This window comes from Pan troglodytes, chromosome 13 (genome assembly GCF_028858775.2).
Source record: "Pan troglodytes isolate AG18354 chromosome 13, NHGRI_mPanTro3-v2.0_pri, whole genome shotgun sequence".
Lineage (NCBI taxonomy): Eukaryota > Metazoa > Chordata > Mammalia > Primates > Hominidae > Pan > Pan troglodytes.
The window spans coordinates 143,998,544-144,024,205 of record NC_072411.2 but is presented as its reverse complement, the minus strand read 5'-3'; the positions used below and the strand labels follow the sequence as shown (position 1 = coordinate 144,024,205).

General features: G+C 51.4%; 1 protein-coding gene across 24 annotated transcripts in view; it reads right to left on the bottom strand.

Annotated features, from left to right (window-relative positions):
* Nucleotides 1-25,662, bottom strand: part of ING5 (inhibitor of growth family member 5) — a 39,750-nt gene that overhangs the window by 12,829 nt on the left and 1,259 nt on the right. For 7 of the 24 annotated variants that reach the window (XR_008546881.2, XR_010150261.1, XR_010150262.1 and 4 more), the window contains exons 1-5: nucleotides 10,100-11,514; nucleotides 9,259-9,330; nucleotides 4,606-4,772; nucleotides 2,427-2,538; nucleotides 1,844-1,937 (exon numbers count right to left, since the gene is read on the bottom strand). Coding sequence is in view for 9 of the 24 variants with exons in the window: in XM_054680196.2 (XP_054536171.1) it covers nucleotides 1,844-1,937; nucleotides 2,427-2,538; nucleotides 4,606-4,772; nucleotides 9,259-9,330; nucleotides 10,100-10,316 (662 nt within the window). In the remaining 15 variants the exon portion in view is untranslated. Of the gene's footprint in view, nucleotides 1-1,843; nucleotides 1,938-2,426; nucleotides 2,539-4,605; nucleotides 4,773-4,895; nucleotides 5,053-9,258; nucleotides 9,331-9,646; nucleotides 9,725-10,099; nucleotides 11,559-11,883; nucleotides 12,458-23,458; nucleotides 24,158-25,662 lie in introns of those variants that run through there. The other 17 variants (XR_010150263.1, XR_010150260.1, XR_010150265.1 and 14 more) reach the window with 11 other exon arrangements.

Here is a 25,662-nt window from a genome sequence, read left to right as displayed (position 1 = left end):
AAACAATCTCCCTGCATCAGCCTCCCGAGTAGCTGGGATTACAGGCAGCTGCCAACTACTCAGCTAAGTATTTTGCATTTTTGGTAGAGACGGGGTTTCACCATGTTGGTCAGGCTGGTCTTGAACTCCTGACCTCAGGTGATTAACCTGCCTTGGCCTCCCAAAGCGCTGCGATTACAGGCATGAGCCACCTCGCCCGGCCAAAAGGCTAAGCACTAGCTAAAAAACTGAAAATTGGGGCTGGGCACAGTGGCTCACGCCTGTAATCCCAGCACTTTGGGAGGCCAAGGCAGGTGGATCACGAGGTCAGGAGATCAAGACTATCCTGACTAACAAGGTGAAACCTCATCTCTACAAAAAATAAAAAAAAATTGGCTGGGTGTGGTGGCATGCACCTGTAGTCCCAGCTACTTGGGAGGCTCAGGCAGGAGAACTGCTTGAACCTGGGAGGCAGAGGTTGCAGTGAGCTGAGATCGCGCCACCACACTCCAGCCTGAGTGACAGAGAAAGACTCCATCTCAAAAAAAAAAAACAAAAAAAAAACTGAAAATTGGGTCGGGTGTGATGGCTCATGCCTGTAATCCCAGCACTTTGGGAGGCTGAGGCAGGTGGATCACCTGAGGTCAGGAGTTCGAGACCAGCCTGGCTAACATGGTGAAATCCCATCTCTACTAAAAATACAAAAACTTAGCCAGGCATGGTGGTGCGCACTTGTAGTTCCAGCTATCCAGGAGGGTGAGGCAGGAGAATCGCTTGAACCTGGGAGGCAGAGGTTGCAGTGAGCCGAGATGGCGCCATTGCACTCCAGCTTGGGCAACAAGAGCGAAACCCCATCTCAAAAAAAAAAAAAAGAAAATTGTCCCTTTTTTGTCAAGAAGAACTCTTTTTTTCTCTTTTTTTTTTTTTTTTTTTGAGAGAGAGTCTCATGTTGTGGCCCAGGCTGGAATGTAGTGGTGCGATCGTGGCTCATGATCCTCCCAGCTCAGCTTTCCCTAGTAGCTGGGACTACAGCCCACACCACCACCCTCAGCTAATTTTTTCTATTTTTTGTAGAGATGGGGGTCTCACTTGGTTGCCCAGACTGGTCTCAGATTCCTGGGCTCAAGTGATCCTCCCGCTTTGGCCTCCCAAAGCGCGGGAATTACAGGCATGAGCCACCGTGCCCAAAACTTACACTCTTTGACCCCTCCCTCTGTGAGATCATCTCCATAGAGGCTTCGTGGCATTTCAGCATTTTCTCTTTAGTCTAAATGTCACTCCTCTGAGGTAATGCTACGATCTCTTTGGAGGGTATACAACACCTTTGGCAGGGAGGGTGTCAGTGGGAGAATGCTTTAAATAAAGTATCTCAAAAAACTTCAAGTTAAATGACATGTCTATTTAATAAATGTGGCCACATAATTAACAATGAATATATGCAAACTATATGTTGACACATAAAATAACTGACAGGTATACAGAAATCTAGCTACTTAAAGAGTGGTCTACATTGGCCTCTGTCAACAACACGTTGCTCACCATCCTCCTGTCCCTAGTGGGGCAGCACACAATGTGGCTAAGAGGACAGGCACTGGAGTCAGACTCCAGGTGCAGGCCCAGCCGCACCACAGCAGCCCTAAAGCCTGGGCAGGTCCCTGCGACACTGAAAATGCCCCTGACAACGGCACCCCCTCAAAGGCTGCGGGGAGGACGGGCTGACGACAGGCGTACAGCGTAAGAATCAGAATACCGCCCCGCACACGGTGTGCACTTCACTCAGGTCAGCTTCCATCAGTGTTCCTACATCCGGGATACAGGCTATGGGTATTCGTTCTTTTGGGAAAAAGAGGGGAAAGCCTCTTACCCTCCTTTGTGCTTCTTTTTCTTTGGTGTGTCTTCCTCTGATGTCCTCCTGCCTCGGCCCCGGGACCCTCTTTTTTCTTTCTGACCCCGGCCTTCTGAAAAATAATCAAGACGCAAATTATTTTTATAGAATTCACTAAAGCAAGGCAAGTTTTGTGTTTTGTTTTTAAAAAGGGGTCTCGCTCTGTCTCCCAGGCTGGCTGGAGTGCAGCGGAGCAATCACAGCTCACCGCAGCCTTGACCCCCCGGGCTCAAGCAATCCACCCACCTCAGCCTCCCGAGTAGCTGGGACCACAGGTGTGCACCACCACACCTGGCTAATTTTTAAATTTTTTGTTGAGATGAGGTCTCGCTATGTTGCCCAGGTTGGTCTCAAACTCCTAGCCTCAAGTGATCCTCCTGCCTCAGCCTCCCAAAGTGCTGGGGTTACAAGCGTGAGCCACCACACCCAGCCTGCAAGACAAGGTTTACCCAAATGTGATACTTACCCTAGTGATCATACTTTAATGATTTACCATGACAAAACTCTTCAAAACTCCATAGTTAACAGTAATAAAATAAAGAAAAAAAATTAACAGACTTGCTTTTTAACCCTCGCCCTCCGGAGCTTTCAAAATCACTGCCCTCCATCTTGTCCTTCAGATCTGCCTCAAAGCGCGCCAGGTCTGCATCAAGCCTTCGAATGTGTTTATCCACCTACAAAAGGATACCCAAAGTCTTATTTTAAAGTAAAACCAAAACACCTCAGAATCACGAATGTACAGAAGTATCCACCAGGAAACACCTTCTTGCCCTTTAATTGAGTCTCCAATGAACAAACCTCTGCTAAAACAAGGCCCACTATTTCAAAGTCCATGCAAGGGTCTTGTGCTTTTTCTGCATATTTTGACATTGCAATGGAATAAATCCCATTTAGGGAAAAGACATGAGTGTGGGCAATAATGAGAAGCAGAGTTGTGAAATGCAGTGAACAAGGCCTGGGATATCTGACGCTGAACCCTACTTTAAAATATGGCTACCTGGAGGCCAGGTGCAGTGGCTCACACCTGTAATCCCAGCACTTTGGGAGGTCGAGGCAGTCTGATCACCTGAGGTCAGGAGTTCAAAACCAGCCTGACCAACATGGTAAAATCCCATCTCTAAAATAAATACAAAAATTAGGGCAGGCGCGGTGGCTCACGCCTGTAGTCCCAGCACTCTGGGAGACCGAGGCAGGTGGATCATTTGAGGTCAGGAATTCAAGACCAGCCTGGCCAACATGGCAAAACCCCATCTCTATTAAAAATACAGGCCAGGCACGGTGGCTCATACCTGTAATCCCAGCACTTTGGGAGGCTGAGGCAGGTGAATCACCTGAGGTCGGGAGTTCAGGACCAGCCTGACCAACATGGAGCAACCCCATCTCTACCAAAAATACAAAATTAGCCGGGCTTGGTGGCGCATGCCTGTAATCCCAGCTACTCAGGAGGCTGAAGCCGGAGAATCGCTTAAACCCAGGAGGCAGAGGTTGCAGTGAGCCAAGATCGTGGCATTGCACTCCAGCCTGAGCAACAAGAGCGAAGCTCTGTCTCAAAAAAAAAACCAAAAACAAAAAACAAAAATTAGCCTGTTGGTAGTGGTGCACACCTGTAATCCCAGCTACTTAGGAGGCTGAGGCAGGAGAATCGCTTGAGCCTGGGAAGTGGAGGTTGCAGTGAACTGCAACCATGCCACTGCACCCTAGTCTGGGCGACACAGTGAGGCCCTGTCTCAAAAACTAAATAAATAATACAAAAATAAAAAAATAAAACTACAAAAATTAGCCAGGCTTCGTGGTGGGTGACTGTAATCCTAGCTACTCAGGAGACTGAGGCAGGAGAATTGCTTGAACCTGCGAGGCACAGGTTGCAGTGAGCCGAGATCGCACCATTGCACTCCAGCCTGGGCAACAAGAGCAAAAGTCCATCTCAAAAATAATAATAATAATAAAGTATGGCTACTGCATGCCTGTAATCTCAGCTACTCGGGAGACTGAGGCAGGAGAATCGCTTAAACCCAGGAGGTGGAGGTTGCAGTGAGCCATGATCACACCACTGCACTCCAGCCTGGGCGACAGAGCAAGACTCTGTCTCAAAAAAATAAATAAATAAAATAAAAAAATAAAATAAAATATGGCCACCTGGAGGTCGGGCACGGTGGCTCATGCCTGTAATCTCAGTATTTTGGGAGGCTGAGGCGAGTGGATCACTTGAAGTCAGGAGTTCGAGACCAGCATGGCCAACAGGGTGAAACCCCGTCTCTTCTAAAAATATAAAAATTAGCTGGGCGTGGTGCTGCATGCCTGTAATCACAGCTACTCGGGAGGCTAAGGCACAAGAATCACTTGAGCCTAGGAGGCGGAGGTTGCACTGAGCTGAAATCACACCACTGTACTCCAGCGTGGACGACAAAGTGAGACTGTCTCAAAAAAAACCCAAATGGTTCCTCCGAGCAGATACACAAACAAAAAGGGCCCAGAAAAAAAAAAAAAAAAAAAAACAGGGATGGTCCTACATGAAGTGTATTCCGTCTGCACTTCCTCCAGCAGCGTCAGCTACCAAAGCCAGCCTTCCATTTGGCTATGCCCATTTCCGGGCAGTTTTTACATTTTGTTGCATGAGAGGCAGGAGTAGAGGTCAGAGGAAGAGCTACGGCCCCCGCCCCGCCCTCGCCATCTCGTAGGTCTGTGCGGCCAGCGGCACTCTGTCATCGCCGAGAAAGCCGTGGCCCCCGCCCCGCCCTCACCATCTCGTAGGTCTGCATGGCCAGCTGCACTTTGTCGTCACTGTATTCCTTGCACTTGCTGTAGGCGTTCTGGATCTTCTGCAGGCGCTCCACGCGCTGGTCTGGAGACAGCGTCTTCACCGTGGAGATGTACTCTGCAGCCAGGATGTCAATCTCTGCTTTCTTATCTGATGGAGAAATGGGGGAAAAGCTAGCCCTGCACAAGACACCATGATGTGCTCACCAGACTGGCAACAACTAAAGTCAGCCAACACCAAGTTGTGGCAAAGATGTAGCTGATATGAACTCACGCTGTGCTGGTGGGAGCGCAAGTGGGCAGAACCGTTCTGCACAAACAGTCTGGGATCGTGTGGATGTGCAGACTTTACGGCAACGTGCCCAGGACAGTCCCAGCTCTGAATGTTACACAGCAAGTGGTCACAGTGCCCTCTTCGACTCTCAAACATCCTGTGTGAATAATTTGTAGTCACCTTTCCTATGACCTGGCATACTACTCTTTTTTCCCTTTTCTTTTTTTCCGGTAGAGCAGTCAAGAAAGAACACGCTACTCTTAAATACCCTAAACAAACCTTATGTCACCTAAAGAAATCCACACGGGAAACATTCATAAGAGCAGAAAACAGAAAACAACCCCAATGTCCAATCCTCAGTAAAATGGAGAAATAAGCTGTGGTCCCTTCAGACAACAGAGTGCTACTCAGCAACAAAAAGAGCAAACTACAGCCACACACAGCAACACGGATGATTCCCAGAGAAGGTGACACGGAGCAAAAAGAGCAAGAAACAAAAGAAAACATACTGGATGATTCCATTAATACGAAGGGCAGAAACAGACACAACTCTTAACCCTTCAGTTTAGAGGGGTAAGAAAACTAGGCCAGGCGTGGTGGCTCACGCCTGTAATCCCAGCAATTTGGGAGGCCGAGGCGGGCAGATCACGAGGTCAGGAGATCGAGACCATCCTGGCTAACATGGTGAAACCCCGTCTCTACTAAAAATACAAAAAATTAGCCTGGCGTGGTGGCGGGCGCCTATAGTCCCAGCTACTCGGGAGGCTGAGGCAGGAGAATGGCGTGAACCCAGGAGGCGGGGCTTGAAGTAAGCCAAGATAGCGCCACTGCAGTCCGGCCTGGGCGAAAGAGCGAGACTCCATCTCAAAAAAAAAAAAAAAAAAGAAAACTGTTGAAGGCCATGCACGGCGGCTCACGCCTGTGATCCCAGCACTTTGGGAGGCCAAGGCAGGAGGATCACGAGGTTAAGAGATGGAAACCATCCTGGCCAATGTGGTGAAACCCCGTCTCTTCTAAAAATACAAAAATTAGCTGGGCATGGTGTTACGTGCCTATAGTCCCAGCTACTCAGGAGGCTGAGGCAGGAGAATCACTTGCACCCAGGAGGCAGAGGTTGCAGTGAGCCGAGACCGTGCCACTGCACTCCAGCCTGATGGTAAAGCGAGACTCTGTCTCAGAAAAAAAAAAAGAAAACTACTGTTAAAGGTGGAAGGTGACTGTTACCAAACTCAGGATGGTCACCCCTTGGTTGGGGAGGGGTGTCATGACTAGGAGGGTCACAAAGGCCTTCAGGTGCCAAAGGGCTTGATTTCTCCATCTCGGTAGCAGAAAACAGAGAGGTTCACCTGGTAATATTTGTTAAGCAATCTATAATTGTTGCACATTCATTTCCTGAATATATGTTACATTTCACAATAAAATAACTCTCTGTATTCCCTAGTCAAGATGCTGTACCTAAGGAAAAAAACACAGCTATCTCAGTCTTGCAAAACATGTGCCCAGGCCGGGTGTGGTACTCACGTCTGTAATCCCAGCACTTTGGGAGGCCAAGGCGGGTGGATGAACCTGAGGTCAGGAGTTCGAGACCAGCCTGACCAACATGGAGAAACCCCATCTCTACTTAAAATACAAAAAATTAGCAGGGTGTGGTGGCGCATGCCTGTAATCCCAGCTACTCGGGAGGCTGAGGCAGGAGAACTGCTTGAACCCGGGAGGCGGAGGTTGCGGTGAGCTGAGATCGTGCCATTGCACTCCAGCCTGGACAACAAGAGCGAAACTCCATCTCAAAACAAAAAAAACAAACCTGTGCCCAGCATAATGAATAAAAAATCTCAGGCCAGGCACAGTGGCTCACACCTGTAATACCAGCACTTTGGGAGGCCAAGGCGGGCAGATCACCCGAGGTTGAGAATTTGAGACCAACCTGATCAACATGGAGAAACCCCATCTCTATTAAAAATACAAAATTAGCTGGGCATGATGGCGCATGCCTGTAATCCCAGCTACTCGGGAGGCTGAGGCAGGAGAATCACTTGAACCTGGGAGGCAGAGGTGGTGTTGAGCCAAGATCGCGCCATCGCACGCCAGCCTGGGCAACAAGAGTGAAACTCCATCTCAAAAAAAAAAAAAAAAAAATTGCCACACCGAAACACATTACCATGAAATTTAAAACTTCAGAGATAAAGGTAATATCTCAAAAGCTTCTGAATAGGAATAACAACAAAAAAATAGATCACACATATAAAGGACCAAGAATCCAAACGGCACCAGATTTTCTGCAGCAACGTGGAAGCTAGGAGACAAGGCAGCAATGTCGCCAACTTCCTGAGTGAAAACAATTGTCAACCTAGGATTCTATACCCAACCAAACTATCAGCTGAGTATGAGGCTAGAACAAACACATTTTCAGACATGCAATGTTACAAGAAAATCTACCTTCCTTTTTTTCTTTTTTTTTTTTTTTTTTTGAGATGGAGTTTCGCTCTTGTTGCTCAGGGTGGAGTGCAATGGTGCGATCTCCAGGTGCAACCTCCGCCTCCAGGTTCAAGTGATTCTCCTGCCTCAGCCTCCCAATTAGCTGGGATTACAGGCATGCACCACCACACCCGGCTAATTTTGTATTTTTAGTAGAGATGGGGTTTCTCCATGTCGATCAGGCTGGTCTCGAACTCCTGACCTCAGGTGATCTGCCCACCTCGGCCTCCCAAAGTGCTGGGATTACAGGCATGAGCCACCACGCCTGGCCAAGAAAATCTACCTTCCTATGTGCCTTTTTTTCAGGAACCTACCAAAGGAAAGGCTCTATCAAAACAGGAGAGCAAGGGCAAAAAGAAGACATTTAAGATTCAGGGAAGAGGGTCCCACACTGAAGAGGGGTGAAAGGAGATCCCAGGAAAACCTCAGGGCAACAAGTGTGCAGTTGGCATGGAAACAATCAGGACTGTGGCCTCCAGGACAGAGGGCTCTGCGGAAAGAAAGCACACACAGAACTGTCAGGGTAGACAGCCTGACAGACCACAAGGAAAAGCCCAGCTGGGGAGATAAGGGTCGAATGCAGAAAACAAAGCCAACAAACAGGGCCATGAGTAACTCTAAGAAATATACAAAGTTATTCCAAAGAGGTCATATAAGCACAGCAGGTGGCATGGCTCAGTGTTAAAGTACCTACACAGCTGCCCAATGGAAGTCCCATCACTGGTCTCACCACAAATTCTAACAACCTACAGCCAGGAGATGGGGGAGCCAGGTGAGGGCATGTGAGGGTGTGGGGGCCACTGGAGAAGTACAGCTGCCTGTGCCATATACGGCTGAACAACGTCTAAAACTGACGAGAGATAAAATAAGAAACAGCAACAAAAACATGTTGTTTAGAAACAGGGAGTTTAAGGGCCGGGCGCGGTGGCTCATGCCTGTAATCCCAGCACTTTGGGAGGCCTAGGCAGGCGGATCATGAGGTCAGTAGATCAAGACCATCCTGGCTAACATGGTGAACATGGTGAAACCCTGTCTCTACTAAAAATACAAAAAATTAGCCGGGTGTGGTGGCATGTGACTGTAGTCCCAGCTACTCGGGAGGCTGAGGCAGGAGAATCACTTGAACCCGGGAGGTGGAGGTTGCAGTGAGCCAAGATCATGCCACTGCACTCTAGCCTGGGCGACAGAGTGAGACTCTGTCTCAAAAAAAAAAGAAAAAAAGAAACAGAGTTAGGGCCAGGCGAGGTGGCTCACGCTTGTAATCCCAGCACTTTGGGAGGCTGAGGCGGGCAGATCATGAGGTGAGGAGATCAAGACCATCCTGGCTAACACGGTGAAACCCCGTCTCTACTAAAAATACAAAAAAAAAAATTAGCCAGGCGTGGTGGCGGGCACCTGTAGTCCCAGCTACTCGGGAGGCTGAGGCAAGAGAATGGTGTGAACCCAGGAGGCAGAGCTTGCAGTGAGCTGAGATCACGTCACTGCACTCCGGACTGGGCGACAAAGCGAGACTCCGTCTCAAAAAAAAAGAAACGGAGTTAAATATCAAACGGCCAAAAAGTACTACCAAACTTTTAAAACAATGCACGCACTACACACTTTGAAAATTGAAAATATTTAAAAGAAAAAATTGGCAATAAATATTTTGATTGGAAAGGGTGATGGTTATAAAAACGTGATATAAAGATGTGTAAGAACCCAAGAAACAATGTGGCTTCGAAAGTATCAACACCTCCTGCAAGACACTGAGTGATACCCACGGACCAGGGCTAGGCCAATGCCCCACTAACCTGGGTCCCCTCAAAACCCTCTGCCCCCAGCCTTCAGGAGCTGCTGGCTCCCACCTGTCAGAACCCAGTTCTGGTTGTACGGAGAGGTCTGAACCCACCTTCCGTCCTCTGGTCCAGCTCTCGCATCAGCTGGAAGTTCCTCTGAAGTTCGCAGGGAAGGTTCTCGATACCTGAAACGCAAAAACACAGAAGCCATGTACCTCTCAGCAGCAAGACAAAAATTCACCTCCAAAGGTTTTTTGTCTTTTTTTTTTGAGATGGAGTTTCACTCTTGTTGCCCAGGCTGGAGTGCAGTGGTGCGATCTTGGCTCACTGCAACCTACACCTCCCAGGTTCAAGTGATTCTCACGCCTCCGCCTCCTGAGTAGCTGGGATTACAGGCACATGCCACCATGCCCGGCTAGTTTTTGTATTTTTAGTAGAGACGGGGTTTCACAAGGTTGGCCAGGCTTGTCTCAAACTCCTGACCTCAGGTGATCCGCCCACCTCGGCCTCTCAAAGTGCTGGGATTACAGGTGTGAGCCACCAGGACTGGCCAAAAGTTTTATACTTCAAGTCTACAAGCCCACTCTGTATTCTGTCTCTGTCAGGGTTTGCGGAGCGGAAGGATTGTGATCTCATTTTTAGACGCAGGTACCAAACAGTGCTGACAAGAGGCTGTGTGCACACTTCAGAAGCTGTCAGAAGTCAAAGAAGGGAGAGGGAAACTTGGAAACCAACAGCACAGGCAGGGGAGGCCAACTGACCCCACCCTCTAGGCTGCCCCCCCTCAGTGAGCAGCATCCTCCAAGGCTCAGGCCAAAATCCCCTGGGTCCTCCTTGATCTTCCCCTACTTTACCCAGAAATCCAGTGCATCGAGCAGTGTAGCCACGCTGCCCACGCGACTTTATGCAAGGATAGAAATGTTTCCTCTCTCGGATGGGCGTGGTGGCTCATACCTGTAATCCCAGCACTTTGGGAGAGCAAGACAGGCAAATCAGTTGAGGTCAGGAGTTTAAGACCAGCCTGGCCAACATGGTGAAACCCCGTCTCTACTAAAAATACAAAAATTATCCAGGCGTGGTGGTGCACAGCTACAGTCCCAGCTACTCGGGAGGCTAGGGCATGAGAATTGCTTGAACCTGGGAGGTGGAGGTTGCAGTGTGCTGAGATCATACCCTCCAACCTGGGCAACAGGGTGAGACTCCATTTCAAAAAAAAACAAAAAAAGAAAAAGAAAAGAAATGTTCTCTCTCTGAGCTGCTCAAGACAGTGGTGGCCATAGGGAGCTACTGAGCACTGGAAATGGGACTAACGCCATTCAATTTTTAATTTTACTTAAATAGTCCCTGTGGCTAGCGCAACAATTCCCCACAGTCTGCCAGGAGGACCCCCGTGCTGCTTTCCCGTCTGCTTTGTTATCCCCTAGACCAGGCCAACCTCCGCCCCCTGCACAGCTGACACAGGCTCCTAAGGGGGGCTGCCTCCTCCAGTCTTGGCCACCCTCCCATCTGCTGTTCACAGTTACCAGGCAATCATTTTAAACCTAACTCTATCTTACGCATCTGATGCTTCCAGCCCCAGTGTTTTCCCAGCTCCCCTAGAGGACAGAGGCACAGCCTCCCGGCTGGCACAGCCTCCCAGACACACACACAGTCAACCCTCCTTGGGAGGCCAGCCCACTGGCTGGGCACCAGGATAGAGAAGGCCTCCCCTCCAGCGTGCTCCCCAGCTTGACTCTTCTACCCAGGGAACCCCCCCACTACTCAGACCCCCAAGAGACAGCGGAGCACATGGGCAGAATCGGGCGTCCCTCTAGGGCAGCGGTCTCCAGCTCCAGGCCACGGCTCACTCGCCACTGTCTCAGCCCCTGGGCGGGTGCCAGGCCGAAGACCATGAGGATCCCCAGTGCAGCGCCCCCACAAGGGCCCTCCAGGGCCACCCGGCACAACCCCAAACACCGCGACCCCAAAGCTGTGCCCATCCCGGGCCGACGTCAGGGGTCCCGCGTGGGGTCTGCCCCTCTACTAGCGGGAGACCCTGAGCAGGCTGCTCGGCAGCGCTGGGCCTTCCCTGGTGTGTAAAGTGAGGGAAAGCACCGTCCGCTCAGCCGCTGGGGGCGCCGACCTGCTGCCACCTGGAAACAGCACAGCCCGCCCACCAGGGCCGACTCGGCACCGCCCTCCCCGCCTCCGCGCCGCAGTCCCCAGTGCCGGGGAGAGACGCCCCGCGGCCCGCACGCCCTCCCCAGCCGCGGTCACACAAGAGGCCGGCGCACACGGGCGCACAGCCAGGCGGAGGCCCAGACTCCGGAGCCCCCAAGGCCCGGAGCCCCGCAGCAGGCGCCAGCTCCTCCTGCAGACCGGACGGGGACGGGAGGGACCTCGCGGGGCCGGGGCCCGAGCTGGGGGCGGAGATGAGGCGGGGCCTGGGTAGGGGCGGGACCTAAGATGTGGGCGGGGTCGAGGCCGCAAGCCCCGCCCAGCACCGCCAGGCCCCGCCCCGCCGTGACGCACCTGGAATTGGCGCGACCCAGCCGGCGGGACCCCCCGCGCCCGCCCCCCGCGCCCTCCCCTCCCTTGCGGCCCTGCTCCGCCCCGTCCGCGCGCCCCCCGTCGCGCCCGGCCGCGCCCGCCGCCCTCCCGAGCCCACAGGGTCTGCATGCGGTGCCCGGCGCGCGGGGGGCTGCGGCACGGAGGACTCCGCGTGGGCGGCGGGCGCGGGGCCCGTGGGGCGCGCTTACTGTCCAGATAGTGCTCCAAGTACATGGCGGTCGCCATCTTCGTCCGCGGCCGCGCTCGGGGTCTGCGCGAGCGGGCGGTGCCGCGGGAGGCGGGGGCGGGGCGGTGCCAGCGCGCTCACTATTCATGAGTCGCGCGCGCTGATTGGTCGCGCCCGGGGGCGGGGTCTGACACGCCTTTCAGCTTCCGGCGGGCTGCGGGGCCCGGGCGGAGGTTGTGGCAGCGGCGTCGGGCAGAGAGCAGGACCCAGGGCCGCAGCCGATCGGAGGCCGAGGAGGAGCAGGGGTTCCCGGCCCCACCGCCCGGCGTGCGGCCCAGGGCACCCAGGTGGGCGTCTCCCCTCCGCATCTGTCAGCGACCCCTGGGCCACCAAACGCAAACACGTGGTCCCGGGGACCTCACGCCCGTCCAGACGGCGCCCACGCGACCCCTGCTCCCGGCCGGGTCCCGGACAGGCCGCCACGAGGCCCTCCCTTCCCGAAGGCTCCTTGGGACCTGTCTGGCTCAGCGCCTTCCCCCCGGACCCCGAGCCCCCGGGGCCTCAGCCCGGCCTGAGCCGAGGGCCGGCACCGCGTGGCCCGGGCGAGCTGCCCCTCCCTCAGGGCCTGCGCCCTGGCGCCCTTTCCCCGCCAACGCCGCCCCTTCCCTCAGAGGAAAGCGGCCGCCCCGCCCAGCACCAGTGAGGGCACTGGCTCCTTTGCTGCCACCTCTCGAGGCAGGCAGGACCCGCACCATCTGGATGCCTTGGCCGAAAAGGCACGTGCGGCAGTATGATATAGTTAATAAGATGGCGTGCAAAGGTGTGCCGTAAGATGCATGCAAAAATACTGGAGAAGGCCAGCGCGCTGGCGCATGCCTGTTATCCCATCACTTTGGGAGGCCGAGGCGGGCGGATCACTTGGGGCCAGGAGTTAGAGACCAGCCTGGCCAACGTGTTGAAACCCCGACTCTACTAAAAATACAAAAAAAAAAAAAATTAGCCAAGCGTGGTGGCGCACGCCTGTAGTCCCAGCTACTCCGGAGGCTGAGCCGGGGAGGCGGAGGTTGTAGTGAGCTGAGATCGCGTCTGCACTCCAGCCTGGGCGACAGAGCAAGACTCTGTCTTAAAAAAAAAAAATTTAAGAAAAAAAAATACTGGAGAAACATAATTAAAATATGTTTCAGACTCGGCACGGTGGCTCACGCCTGTAATCCCAACACTTTGGGAGGCCGAGGCGGGCGGATCACTTGAGGGCAGGAATTTAAGACCAGCCTGGCCAACGTGGCGAAATCATGTCTCTACTAAAAATACAAAAATTACCCTGGCGTGGTGGCGGGCGCCTGTACTCCCAGCTACTCGGAGACTGAGGCAGGAAAATTACTTGAACTTGGGAGAGGGAGGTTGCAGTGAGAAGAGATCACGTAACTGCACTGCAGCTTGGGTGACAAGAGCAAGACTCCGTCTCAAAATAATAATAATAATAATACAAAAACTAGCCGGGCATGGTGGCAAGTACCTGTAATCCCAGATACTCGGGAGGCTGAAACAGGAGAATCGCTTGAGCTTGGGAGGCGGAGGTTGCAGTGAGCCGAGATTGCACCACTGCACTCCAGCCTGGGCAGCAGAGCAAGATTCCATCTCAAAAATAAAATAAAATAGGGCAGGCGCGGTGGCTCACTCCTGTAATTCCAGCACTTTGGGAGGCCAAGGCGGGAGGATCACGAGGTCGGGAGATTGAGACCATCCTGCCTAACACGGTGAAACCCCATCTCTACTAAAACTACAAAAAAATTAGCTGGGCATGGTGGCAGGCGCCTGTAATCCCAGCTACTCGGGAGGCCGAGGCAGGAGAATGGCGTGAACCCGGGAGGCCGAGCTTGCGGTGAGCCGAGATCGTGCCATTGCACTCCAGCCTGGGCGACAGAGCAAGACTCCGTCCCCCCCCCCAAAAAAAAAAAAAAAACTTAGCCGGGCATAATGGCTGGTGCCTGTAATCCCAGCTACCCAGGAGGCTGAGGAAGGAGAATCACTTGAACCTGGTACGTGCAGGTTGCAGTGAGCCGAGATCGTGCCACTGCACTCCAGCCTGGGTGACAGAGCGAGACTCCATCTTAAAACATAAAATAAAATAATTAAAAATGTTTAAATATTAGTCTTTGGGGTGATTCTTCTCTGCCTCCAAACTGTGTAGCATCATCATGCAGTGCTCACCAGTACCCATGTCACTCCTCTTCCCACTTCACCGCTGGACGCCCCCAAGCTGGGGATCAAACTCATCTCTGGCAGGTCTTTCATGGGTGAGGTGTGTCACTTCCCAGTCCTGTCTCCACTCCCTGTGATCTCAAGAGGACGTCCCAAAGGCTCCCTGAGCCCCAAGAACTGATGACCACTAGATGTAACGTGTAGGCCCCAGAACCCCCCGCCCCACCCCCAGCCACATCCTTGACTTCCGAGATGCAACGTTGCTGGTCACACAAATTAGCATAAGCTGATCAAAGGAGCAGTACTTTCATTATTTAAAATGCATTTTTAAAGATATTAAGCCAGCTGCTGTGACTCAAATCCGTATGATCACCATGAGAGGCTGAGGCGGGAGGATGGCTTGAGCCCAGGAGGTCTAGGCTGCAGTGAGCCACGATCAAACCACTGTACTCTTGCCTGGGTGACGGAGACCCCCACCTAAAAAAACAAGCTATGTCCCCCTTGGTGGACTCTTCCCTAAACCCCAGTCAAATATTGAAAGCCAGAAACAATGTTGTTGCCACTACTATGTTCATTATAAAAATTCAGGCCAGGCATGGTGGCTCACGCCTGTAATCCCAGCACTTTGGAAGGATGAGGTGGGTGGATCACCTGAGGTCGGGAGTTTGAGACCAGCCTGACCAACATGGAGAAACCCAGTCTCTACTAAAAAATACAAAATTAGCCAGGCGTGGTGGGCACGGGCCTGCAATCTCAGCTGCTCGGGAGCCTGAGGCAGGAGAATCATTTGAACCTAGGAGGCAGAGGATGCAGTGAGCTGAGGTCATGCCATTGCACTCCAGCCTGGGCTACAAGAGCAAACCCCTCCCCCCAAGAAAAAAATTCAGCTGGGGTGGTGGCTCACGCCTGTAATCCCAGCACTTTGGGAGGCCAAGGTGGGTGGATCACCTGAGGTCGGGAGTTCGAGACCAGCCTGACCAATACAGAGAAACCCCATCTCTATTAAAAATACAAAAGTAGCTGGTTGTGGTGGTAGCTGCCTGTAATCCCAGCTACTTGGGAAGGTGAGGCAGGAGAATCACTTGAACCCAGGAGGCAGAGGCTGCGGTGAGCCAAAATCATGCCGTTGCATTCCAGCCTGGGCAACAAGAGCAAGACTCTGTCTCAAAAACAAAAAAATTAAACAATACAGGAACTTGTAGCTTCCCACCTCCCCAGGGGGCAGGACTGTGATTGCCTTGTTCAGCTTTCAGTCCTAATGTTAGCAGTTTGAGTGCATCCTTACTGGCCTCATTTAATTATAGACTATTTTTCCATCAGTTTTAGGTTTATTGAAAAGTTGAAGAGAAAGTAGAGTTCTCATATACTCCTCCACACACACACACACACACACACACACACACACACACACAGATTCCTCTATTATAAACATTTTGCATTAATGTGATACATTTGTTACAATCGATGAAACAATATTGATACTTTTTTTTTTTTTTGAGACCTCAAATTAGCTGGGCTCGGCTCACTGCAAGCTCCACCTCCCGGGTCCACGCCATTCTCCCGCCTCAGCCTCCTGAGTAGCTGGAACTACAGGTGCCCGCCACCATGCCCAGCTAATTTTTTGTATTTTTAGTAGAGACGGGGGTTTCACCGTGTTAGCCAGGATGGTCTTGATCTCCTGACCTCATGATCCTCCTGCCTTGGCCTCCCAAAGTGCTGGGATTACAGGCGTGAGCCACCACGCCGGGCCCCTGATACATTATTATTAACCAAAGTCCATCATTATTTCCATAAGGGTTCATTCTGCCTTGTGCTTTTTTTCTTTTCTTTTCTTTTTTTTTTTTTTTGAGATGGAGCCTGGCTTCTTCGCCCAGGATGGAGTGCAATGGTGCAATCTTGGCTTACTACAACCTCCGCCTTCTGGGTTCCAGCGATTCTCCTGCCTCAGCCTCCCAAGTAGCTGGGATTACAGGCAGGCACCACCACGCCTGGCTAAGTTTTGTATTTTAAGCAGAGATGGGGTTTCACCCTGTTGGCCAGGCTGGTTTCAAACTCCTAAACTTAGGTGATCCACTGGCATCAGCCTTCCAAAGTGTTGGGATTACGGGCATGAGCCACCACGCCCAGTGCCTTGTGCATTCTTATAGGTTTTGACAAATGTATAATGTCAGCTACCCCCCATTACATGTCATACAGCATAGTTTTGTGGCCCTAAAAATCCCCTGCACTTCCCGATTCATCCCTCTCCCCCTCCCCTGAGGCCCCTGGCAACCACTGATCATTTTACTGTTTCCAGTTTGCTTTTTCCAGAATGTCATGTAATTGGAATCATACAGTATGAGCCTTTTCAGAATGGCTTCTTTCACTCAGCAATATGCATTTAAGGTCCCAGCGTGCCTTTCCGTGGCTTAATATCTAGTTCATGTTTAATTTGAAAAATATTCCAACGTCCGGATGTTCCACAGTTTACACATGTACTTTTTTTTTTTTTTTTTTTGAGACGGAGTCTCGCTCTGTCACCCAGGCTGGAGTGCAGTGGCAGGATCTCGGCTCACTGCAAGCTCCGCCTCCCGGGTTCATGCCATTCTCCTGCCTCAGCCTCCCGAGTAGCTGCGACTACAGGCGCCCGACACCACGCCTGTCTAATTCTTTGTATTTTCAGTACACATGGGGTTTCACCGTGTTAGCCAGGATGGTCTCGATCTCCTGGCCTTGTGTTCCGCCTGCCCCGGCCTCCCAAAGTGCTAGGATTACAGGCATGAGCCACAGCCCCCGGCCACCCATGTACTTATCAAAGAGCATCTTGGTTACTTCCAATTTTTGGTTATTATTATATTATTATTATTATTTTGAAACGGAGTCTGTCTCTCTGTCACCCAAGCTGGAGTGCCGTGGCGCAATCTCGGCTCACTGCAACCTCCGCCTCCTGGGTTAAAGCGATTCTCCTGCCTCTTCCTCCCAAGCAGCTGGGATTACAGGTGACTGCCACCGTGCCCAGCTAATTTTTGTATTTTTAGTAGAGACAAGGTTTCGCCACATTGGCCAGGATGGTCTCTATCTCTTGACCTTGTGATCTGCCCGCCTCAGCCTCCCAAAGTGCTGGGATGAGAGGCGTGAGCCACCACGCCCAGCCTTGGTTATTATTATTTTTAGAGTCAGGGTCTTGCTCTGTCACCCAGGCTGAAGTGCAGTGGCACAATCATGGCTCATGCAGCCTCGACCTCCTGGGTTCAAAGGACCTGTTGTCTCAGCCCTGAATATCTGGGACTACAAGCACACACCATGACACCTGGCTAATTTTTAACTTTTTTTCTGTAGAGTTGGGGTATCTATGTTGCCCAGGCTGGTCTCCAACTCCTGGGTTCAAGCACTCCTCCAGCCTCAGCCTCCCCAAGTGCTGGGATTACAGACATGAGCCACCGCACCCAGCACTTTTGCCCATTTTTTCATGGGGTTGTTCTTTTAGTGACTCACCATTTTTCTACTACTTTTCATTCTGTTTTGTTTTTTGTTTTGGAGGGTTTTTGTTTTTGTTTTTGAGATGGAGTCTTGCACTGTCACCCCGGCTGGAGTGCAGTGGCGAGATCCCGGCTTGTTGCAACCTCCACCTCCCAGGTTCAAGCGATTCTCCGGCCTTGGCCTCCCGAGTAGCTAGGATTACAGGCACCCACCACCACACCCGGCTAATTTTTTGTATTTTTAGTAGACACGGGGTTTCACTATGTTGGCCAGGCTGGTCTCGAACTCCTCACCTCGTGATCTGCCCGCCTCGGCCTTCCAAAGTGGTGGGATTACAGGCATGAGACACCGAGCCCAGCCTGTTTTGTTTTTTGAGACAGGATCTCACATTGTCGCCCAGGCTGGAGGACAGTGGTGTGATCACAGTTCACTGCAGCTTGACCTCCTGGGCTCAAGCAATCCTCTTGCCTTGGCCTCCGCAAATGCTGGGACTATAGGTATAAGCTGCCGCACCCAGCCTGTCTTACATTTTTAGCTGAATACTCCTTGTGAGCATCTGGCCCTGCTTTACTCACCCTGCTTTGTCCCACTGACTAGATCTATTTCATTGTAGTGGTGTATCAGACTTTAACAAACTCTTTACAGATGTTCCCAATATTTCAGTATCATAAATCATGCTCTAATGAACATGGCTATACATAGAACTGCAAGTATCTGTTCCCATTATGTATCACCGCCTTACAGACCCCTGAAAACTTAGTGGTTTAAAAGAACCATTTTTTTTTAGACGGAATCTTGCTCTGTCACCCAGGCTGGAGTGCGGTGGCGCGATCTCGGCTCACTGCAACCTCCACCTCCTGGGTTCAAGCAATTCTGCTGCCTCAGCCTCCTGAGTAGGTGGGACTACAGGCGCGTGCCATCATGCCTAGCTAATTTTTGTATTTTTAGTAGAGATGGGCTTTCACCAAATTGGCCAGGCTGGTCTTGAACTCCTGACCTTGTGATCCACCCACCTTGGCCTCCCAAAGTGCTGGGATTACAGGCGTGAGCCACCGCGCCGCCAAGAACTATTTTGTTATATGTGACAGCGTGTCAGGAATTTCAGCAGCTCCACCAGGTGACTGTCCTGTCCAGTGTGACAGAAAAGAGATCACTGGGGTGGCTGGAAGGCTGATGTCAGCTGGCACCGTGGGCCAGAACACCCACATGTGGCCTCTCCAGCACAGCAGTCTCAGTAGCAGCGGGTCTCACAGAGTCCCAGGAGGCTGGGGTGGAAGCCACCGGCTCTTGTGACCTCACTTTGGTAGCCCTAAGACATCACCTCACTACATTCTATTGGTCAAGCAAGTCACTGGGGCCGACCCAGGTTGAATGGGAGAAACATTATACCCACAACTAACAATGGGAGGAGGAGCATGAATACCACATTGTCTTACCAGTCCTTTTTTTTTGAGACGGAGTCTTGCTCTGTCGCCAGGCTGGAGTGCGGTGGCGCAATCTCGGCTCACTGCAATCTCCTCCTCCTGGGTTCAAGCGATTCTCCTGCCTCAGCCTCCCAAGTAGCTGGGACTACAGGCACGTACCACCATGCCCGGCTAATTTATTGTATTTTTAGTAGAGACGGGGTTTTACCATGTTGGCCAGGATGGTCTCGATCTCTTGACCTCGTGATCCGCCCTCCTTGGCCTCCCAAAGTGCTGGGATTACAGGCGTGAGCCGTCTCGCCCGGCCTGCAGTACCATTTCTAATAATTTATTCTAAAGAACTGGTAGGGGCCGGGTGCAGTGGCTCACGCCTGTAATCCCAGCACTTTGGGAGGCCAAAGAGGGCGGATCACGAGGTCAAGAGATCGAGACCATCCTGGCCAACATGGTAAAACCCCGTCTCTACTAAAAATACAATAAATTAGCCGGGCATGGTGGTACGTGCCTGTAGTCCCAGCTACTTGGGAGGCTGAGGCAGAATCGCTGAACCCAGGAGGCGGAGGTTACAGTGAGCCGAGATCACGCCATTGATCAGCCTGGGCGACAGAGCGAGGCTCTGTCTCATAAAAAAAAAAAAAAAGAAAAGAAAAAAAGAAATGGTACTGCAGGCTCAGAGAGTACTGCACTTTTTTTTTTTTTTTTTTTTTTTGAGACATTGTCTCACTGTGTTGCCCAGGCTGGAGTGCAGTGGTGCGACCTCGGCTCACTGCAACCTCTGCCTCCCAGATTCAAGTGATTCTCCTGCCTCAGCCTCCTGAGAAGCTGGGACTACAGGCGCCCGCCACCACACCGGGCTAATTTTTTGTATTTTTAGTAGAGATGGGGTTTCACCATGTTAGCCAGGATGGTCTCGATCTGCTGACCTTGTGATCCGCCCGCCTCGGTCTCCCAAAGTGCTGGGATTACAGGCGTGAGCCACCGCGCCTGGCCATCTTTTACTGATTCTCTGTGTAGAAACTGGTTTTCATGTATTTTGTCTTAAAAAAAAAAATCTTTATTATTAAGGGTTATTGGCCCTCACATATCATATATTAAATATAACTCTCCCAGAGATCAATTTGTCTTCTTTCATTCACACACACAAAACTGGCAAACCCTTTTGAAGGGACCCTGTTTTAGAAACTGCCAGAGAGGGCCAGGCGCGGTGGCTCATGCCTGTAATCCCAGCAATTTAGGAGGCCAAGGCAGGTGGATCACCTGAGGTCAGGAGTTCGAGACCAGCCTGGCCAACATGGTGAAACACCCCGTCTCTACTAAAAATACAAAATTAGCCAGGCATGGTGGTGGGTGCCTGTAATCCCAGCTACTCGGGAGGCTGAGGCAGGAGAATTGCTTGAACCTGGGAGGTGGAGGTTGCAGTAAGCCGAGACTGCGCCATTGCACTCCAGCCTGGGCGACAGAGCAAGACTCAGTCTCAAAAAAAAAAAGAGTTGTATTTCTCAGTGCAACAACTCCAATGTGAACAGGCAGGACAGCACACTCCATGGGGCCTCTCAGGGACCCACATTCCTTCTTGTATGGTGTCTGTCCACAAGGGGCCTTGCCATCATCTGCCTGGTCAAGGCTGGGTTGCAACAAGGGGTATGTCGGAGAGCGTAGGGGATGCAGGCCTGCTGTGTGAAGGTCCACATGCCACATCTACCTGCAAGGAGGGTTGGGAGTTTAGCAGAGCAGCGAGTACCAGCACAACTCGAAGCTCCTGGGAGCAGGTGAGGACACGGACTGAACTGTGTCCCTCCAAATTCCTGTGTTGAAGCCCTGACCCCCAACGTGACTGTTTGTAGATAGGGCCCTTAAGGAGCTTTGCTTTTTTTTTTTTTTTTTTTTTTTTGAGACAGTCTCGCCCTGTCGCCCAGGCTGGAGTGCAATAGGGTGATCTCAGCTGCAACCTCCGCCTCCTGGGTTCAAGCAATTCTCCTGCCTCAGCCTCCTGAGTAGCTGGGATTACAGGCGCCCGTCACCACACCCAGCTAATTTGTGTATATTTAGTAGAGACGGGGTTTCACCACGTTGGCCAGGCTGGTCTCGAGCTCCTGATCTCGTGATCTGCCCGCCTCGGCCTCCCAAAGTGCTGAGATTACAGCCGTGAGCCAACGCGCCTGGCCAAGGAGCTAATTAAGGTTAAATGAAGCCCTAATGTGATAGGACCAACAGTTTTCATGTGTCTGCTGCACAGTTAACAGACCCATGATGCTCAGACAGCAGGGTTTGCAGCAGAGAAAGAGTTTAACAAACAGAAAAGAGTTTAACAAGGCCCAGGTGAGGAGGCGAAAGGAGACCTCTCCTCAAATACATCTCCCTCAGGAGTTCTGAGCTAAGGTTTTTAAGGGGATCATGGAAGGTGAGGGGCTGGAAAATGGGGGTCGCTGATTGGCCAGGGTAAGGAGGATGATTCACTAGAATGTGGAAACTGCATTCCTTGCTGAGTCAGCTCCTGTGGGGTCCTTCAGAGCAGCTGGCATCAGTACTTTCACTGGTATGCAGGGCCTGAAAGAATCTCAGGCTGGGCGTGGTGGCTCATGCCTGCAATCCCAGGGCTTCAGGAGGCCGAGGCAGGATGACCGCTTGGGCCCACCAGTTCAAGACCAGCCTGGGCAACAGGGCAAGACCCCGTCACTATTTAAAAAAAAAAAAAAAAGCCAGATGTGTGTGCCTGTAGTTCCAGATACTTCAGATGCTGAGGCAGGAGGATCACTCGAGACCAGAACCTCAAGGCTGCAGTGAGCTATGATTGTGCCACTGCACTTCAGCCTGAACAAGAGTGAGACCCTGTCTCTAAAAAGAAAAAAAAAATTAAAATAAAAAAAAACTCAAAGGGAAAAGTTAAGGTTTCATAATGTTCAAGTTGTTATCTCTGGAGCAGTTAAGGGTAACTGTAATCTTATAACAAGAGTCTACCTGATTCTGAGGCACGAGGCGCCAGCTCAGAGGGGCTCACCGCATGACTGGTGCTGCGTGTGCTGCAAGCTCGGTTATTCCATTTCCCCCTCCCCTCTTCCTTGATTAATTTTGTGTTTTTAGTGACGGTTTTCTTTTTTTATATTTTTTTAAAAATTGAGACAAGGTCTCACTCTGTCACCTGGGCTGGAGTGCAGTGGCACAACCATGGCTCACTGCAGCCTCAACCTTCTAGGCTCAAGTGATCCTCCCACCTCAGCTTCCCAAGTAGCTGGGACTATAGGCACGCCCACCTATTTATTTTGTAGAGATAAATAAATCTACAAATAAGTCTATGTTGCCCAGGCTGGTCTCAAACTCCTGAGCTCAAGCAATCTACCTGCCTCCCAAAGTGCTGGGATTGTAGGTGTGAGCCACCATGCCTGGCCAGGGATGGTTTCAATAAGGGTGCAACCCTAATCCGATAGGGCTGGTACCCTCATGAGAAAAGGAAGAGGTACCAGAGCATTCTCTTTGCTATGTGCAACTCTAAAAGACAGCCCTTACCAGGCAGCAATCTGTCGGGCACCTTAATCTTGGACTTCCAGCCAATAAATGCCTATTGCTTCAGTTCCCCAGTCTAAGGTAGTCTGTCATGACAGCCCGAGCCCACTGACGGTGAGAAAGACTTTATTCCCTGTGTGGTGGAAGTTGCAGCACACTAAGAAACAGGGACCAGCAAAAGAGCTTTCCTGCTCCTTCAGTTTTTTTGTTTTTGTGTTTTTTTTTTGAGACAGTGTCTCACTCTGTCACCCAGGCTGCAGTGCAGTGGCATGATCTCAGCTCACTGCAACCTCCACCTCCCAGGTTCAAGTGATTCTCCTGTCTCAAACTCCCAAGTAGCTGGGATTACAGGCATGTGCCACCACACCCAGCTAATTTTTGTATTTTTAGTAGAGACGGGGTTTCACCATGTTGTCTAGGCTGGTCTTGAACTCCTGACCTCAAATGATTCACCCACCTCGGCCTCCCAAAGTGCTGGGATTACAGGTGTCAGCCACAACACCCAGGTCCTTTTTTTTTTTAATGGAAAATCTCAAACACAAGAAAGCAGAGAACCTGGCTGGGTGCGCTGGCTCACGCCTGTAATCCCAGCGCTTTCGGAGGCTGAGGTGGGTGGACTCACCTGAGGTCAGGAGTTCAAGACCAGCCTGGCCAACATGGTGAAATCCTGTCTCTACTAAAAATACAAAAAATTAGCCGGGTGTTGTGGCGGGCGCCTGTAAATCCCAGCTACTTGGGAGGCTGAGGCAGGAGAATCGTCTGAACCTAGGAGGTGGATGTTGCAGCGAGCTGAGATCACACCACTGGACTCCAGCCTGGGTAACAGACCGAGGCTGTCTGGGAAAAAAAGAAAAAAAAAAAGCAAGCAGAGAACCTAATGAACCCATGAACCCATGTGTTCACCTGCATCTTTCTGCAATTATCAGCCTGTGGCCAACTCCATTTCACCTGTATCTCTGACCACACAGACCCAGCATCCCACCATTTCCCCTATAAAGTGGATGTACTCACCTATCAGGCCTCCAGGGTCTTGTGGAGTGACTCTTGCTCCCATTGCTCCTGGACAGACAGTGCTGGAAATCAGGCCTGAGGCTGTCAGTGGCAGTACGAAGGACACTGGATGCTCAGCCACGCAGACCCTCCTATGCCCACGCCAGGGCTGAGGTCAGCAGGCTGGGGTGTGGCAGTCATCCTTTGATCACGCAGGAACACCAAGAGAACTGCTAGGATGTGGACCAACCTGATGTCACTGAGTCACGGGAGCAGCTCCTGCCTGCCTAACACTGGACTTCATGTAATGTCAGATGATTAAATATCTTAATGCTGTGAGCCACAGGAGGCTGGCTGGTATTCTGCTACCTGTGCTAAAAGGTATCCTAAGAGAGGTACACCATGCTGGAATAGGCAAAAGCAAACCTGTTTCTTGTATCTTAGTAACACACTTCAAGGTGCTTATGTGCTTGAGCAATTCCTGCAGTCAAATGGGCCCTCCACCCCCCAGTACACAAGGCCCAGCCAGCCAGATTCCCTCCATCTTCACCCTCCTCCCCTGTCCCAGGGGAGCCAGGAAAGCCATGCATCCACCAAGGCGGATGCGCTGTGTCCCTCTGCATCAGCCTGCTGAGTCCTCCTGGACCTGATGAGAGACAGTACTGCAGCCTTGCCCAGCCCCGGGAAGGTGGTCTTCCTTCCTACAATCCCCTTCATCCTCTGGAAGGTAACAAGATGGAATTTTATAAGGAGACATCAATCAGAAAAAAGGATATTACTTTTATTACTTATCTATGTAAGGGAATAGTAAGTACTATTCTTAGTACTTGTAAGCGTTCGCTAGGTTGTGCTGTGGTAACAAAGGATCCCGAAGTCTCAGTGACTCGAAATCACGATGGTTTACTTCTTGCTGGTGCTGCCCATCAGCTACAACGGCTGTACTTCATGGGCCTTTGTTACAGGATCTGGGGTGAAAAACCAGCCCTCACTGTGCACATGCTGTGTTCATGTTGGGGGCAGAAGGGGAGGGACCAAACCACAAAACACCCTTTAAAGCTTCTGCCTGAACAGGGCACATGACAGCAGACTACTTTACATTACCATCTGGAAGTCTCACCGCTAAGCTTGACGTAAAGGAAGAAAGGGTAGGCCAGGTGCAGTGGTTCACGTCTGTAATCCCAGCACTTAGGGAGGCTGACGTGGGTGGATCACCCGAGGTCAGGAATTCGAGACCAGCCTGGCAAACATGGTGAAACCCCATCTCTACTAATACAAAAATTAGCTGGGCGTGGTTGCAGGTGCCTGTAATCTCAGCTACTTGGGAGGTTGATGCAGGAGAACAGGTTGAACCCGGGAAGTGGAGGTTGCAGTGAGCCAAGATCACGCCATTGCACTCCACTCTGGGCCACAAGACAGAAACTCTGTCTCAAAAAAAAAAAAAATTAAATTAAAAAATAAATTGGCCAGGCACAGTGGCTCACGCCTGTAATCTCAGCACTTTGGGAGGCTGAGATGGGCGGATCATGAGGTCAGGAGATCGAGACCATCCTGGCTAACACGGTGAAACCCCGTCTCTACTAAAAAATACAAAAAAATTAGCCGGGCATGATGGTGGGCACCTGTAGTCCCAGCTAGTGGGGAGGCTGAGGCAGGAGAATGGGATGAACCCGGGAGGTGGAGCTTGCAGTGAGCCGAGATTGCGCCACTGCACTCCAGCCTGGGCAACAGAGCAAGACTCCATCTCAAAAAAAATAAAATAAAAATACAAAAATTAGCCGGGCGTGGTGGTGGGCGCCTGTAATCCCAGCTACTCAGGAGGCTGAGGCAGGAGAATAGCTTGAACCCGGGAGGTGGAGGGTGCAGTGAGCTGAGATCGCGCCACTGCACTCCAGCCTGGGCGACAGAGCAGGACTCCGTCTCAAACAAAATAAAAGCAATAAAAGTAAATTAAAAAGGAAAAAAGGGCATAACTGGTAATAACAATATAACCCATATCCTTCCAGAACCCCAAACTGAATTGGGGAGGCTTCAGTCTGGAAAACATAAAGCTACTCTAAGTATGCAATGATAATATAATCGCGGGCTTACACAAATGCTGGGAGTAAAGTCCGGGAAATTGTCGCCAATGACCTCAGCCCAAAGCACTGAAGTGGGTGGTGGTCTCAAGAGCTCATGGGGAAAAAGCCAATGCAAACTCAACACTTAGAAAGATACCAGCAATTTCC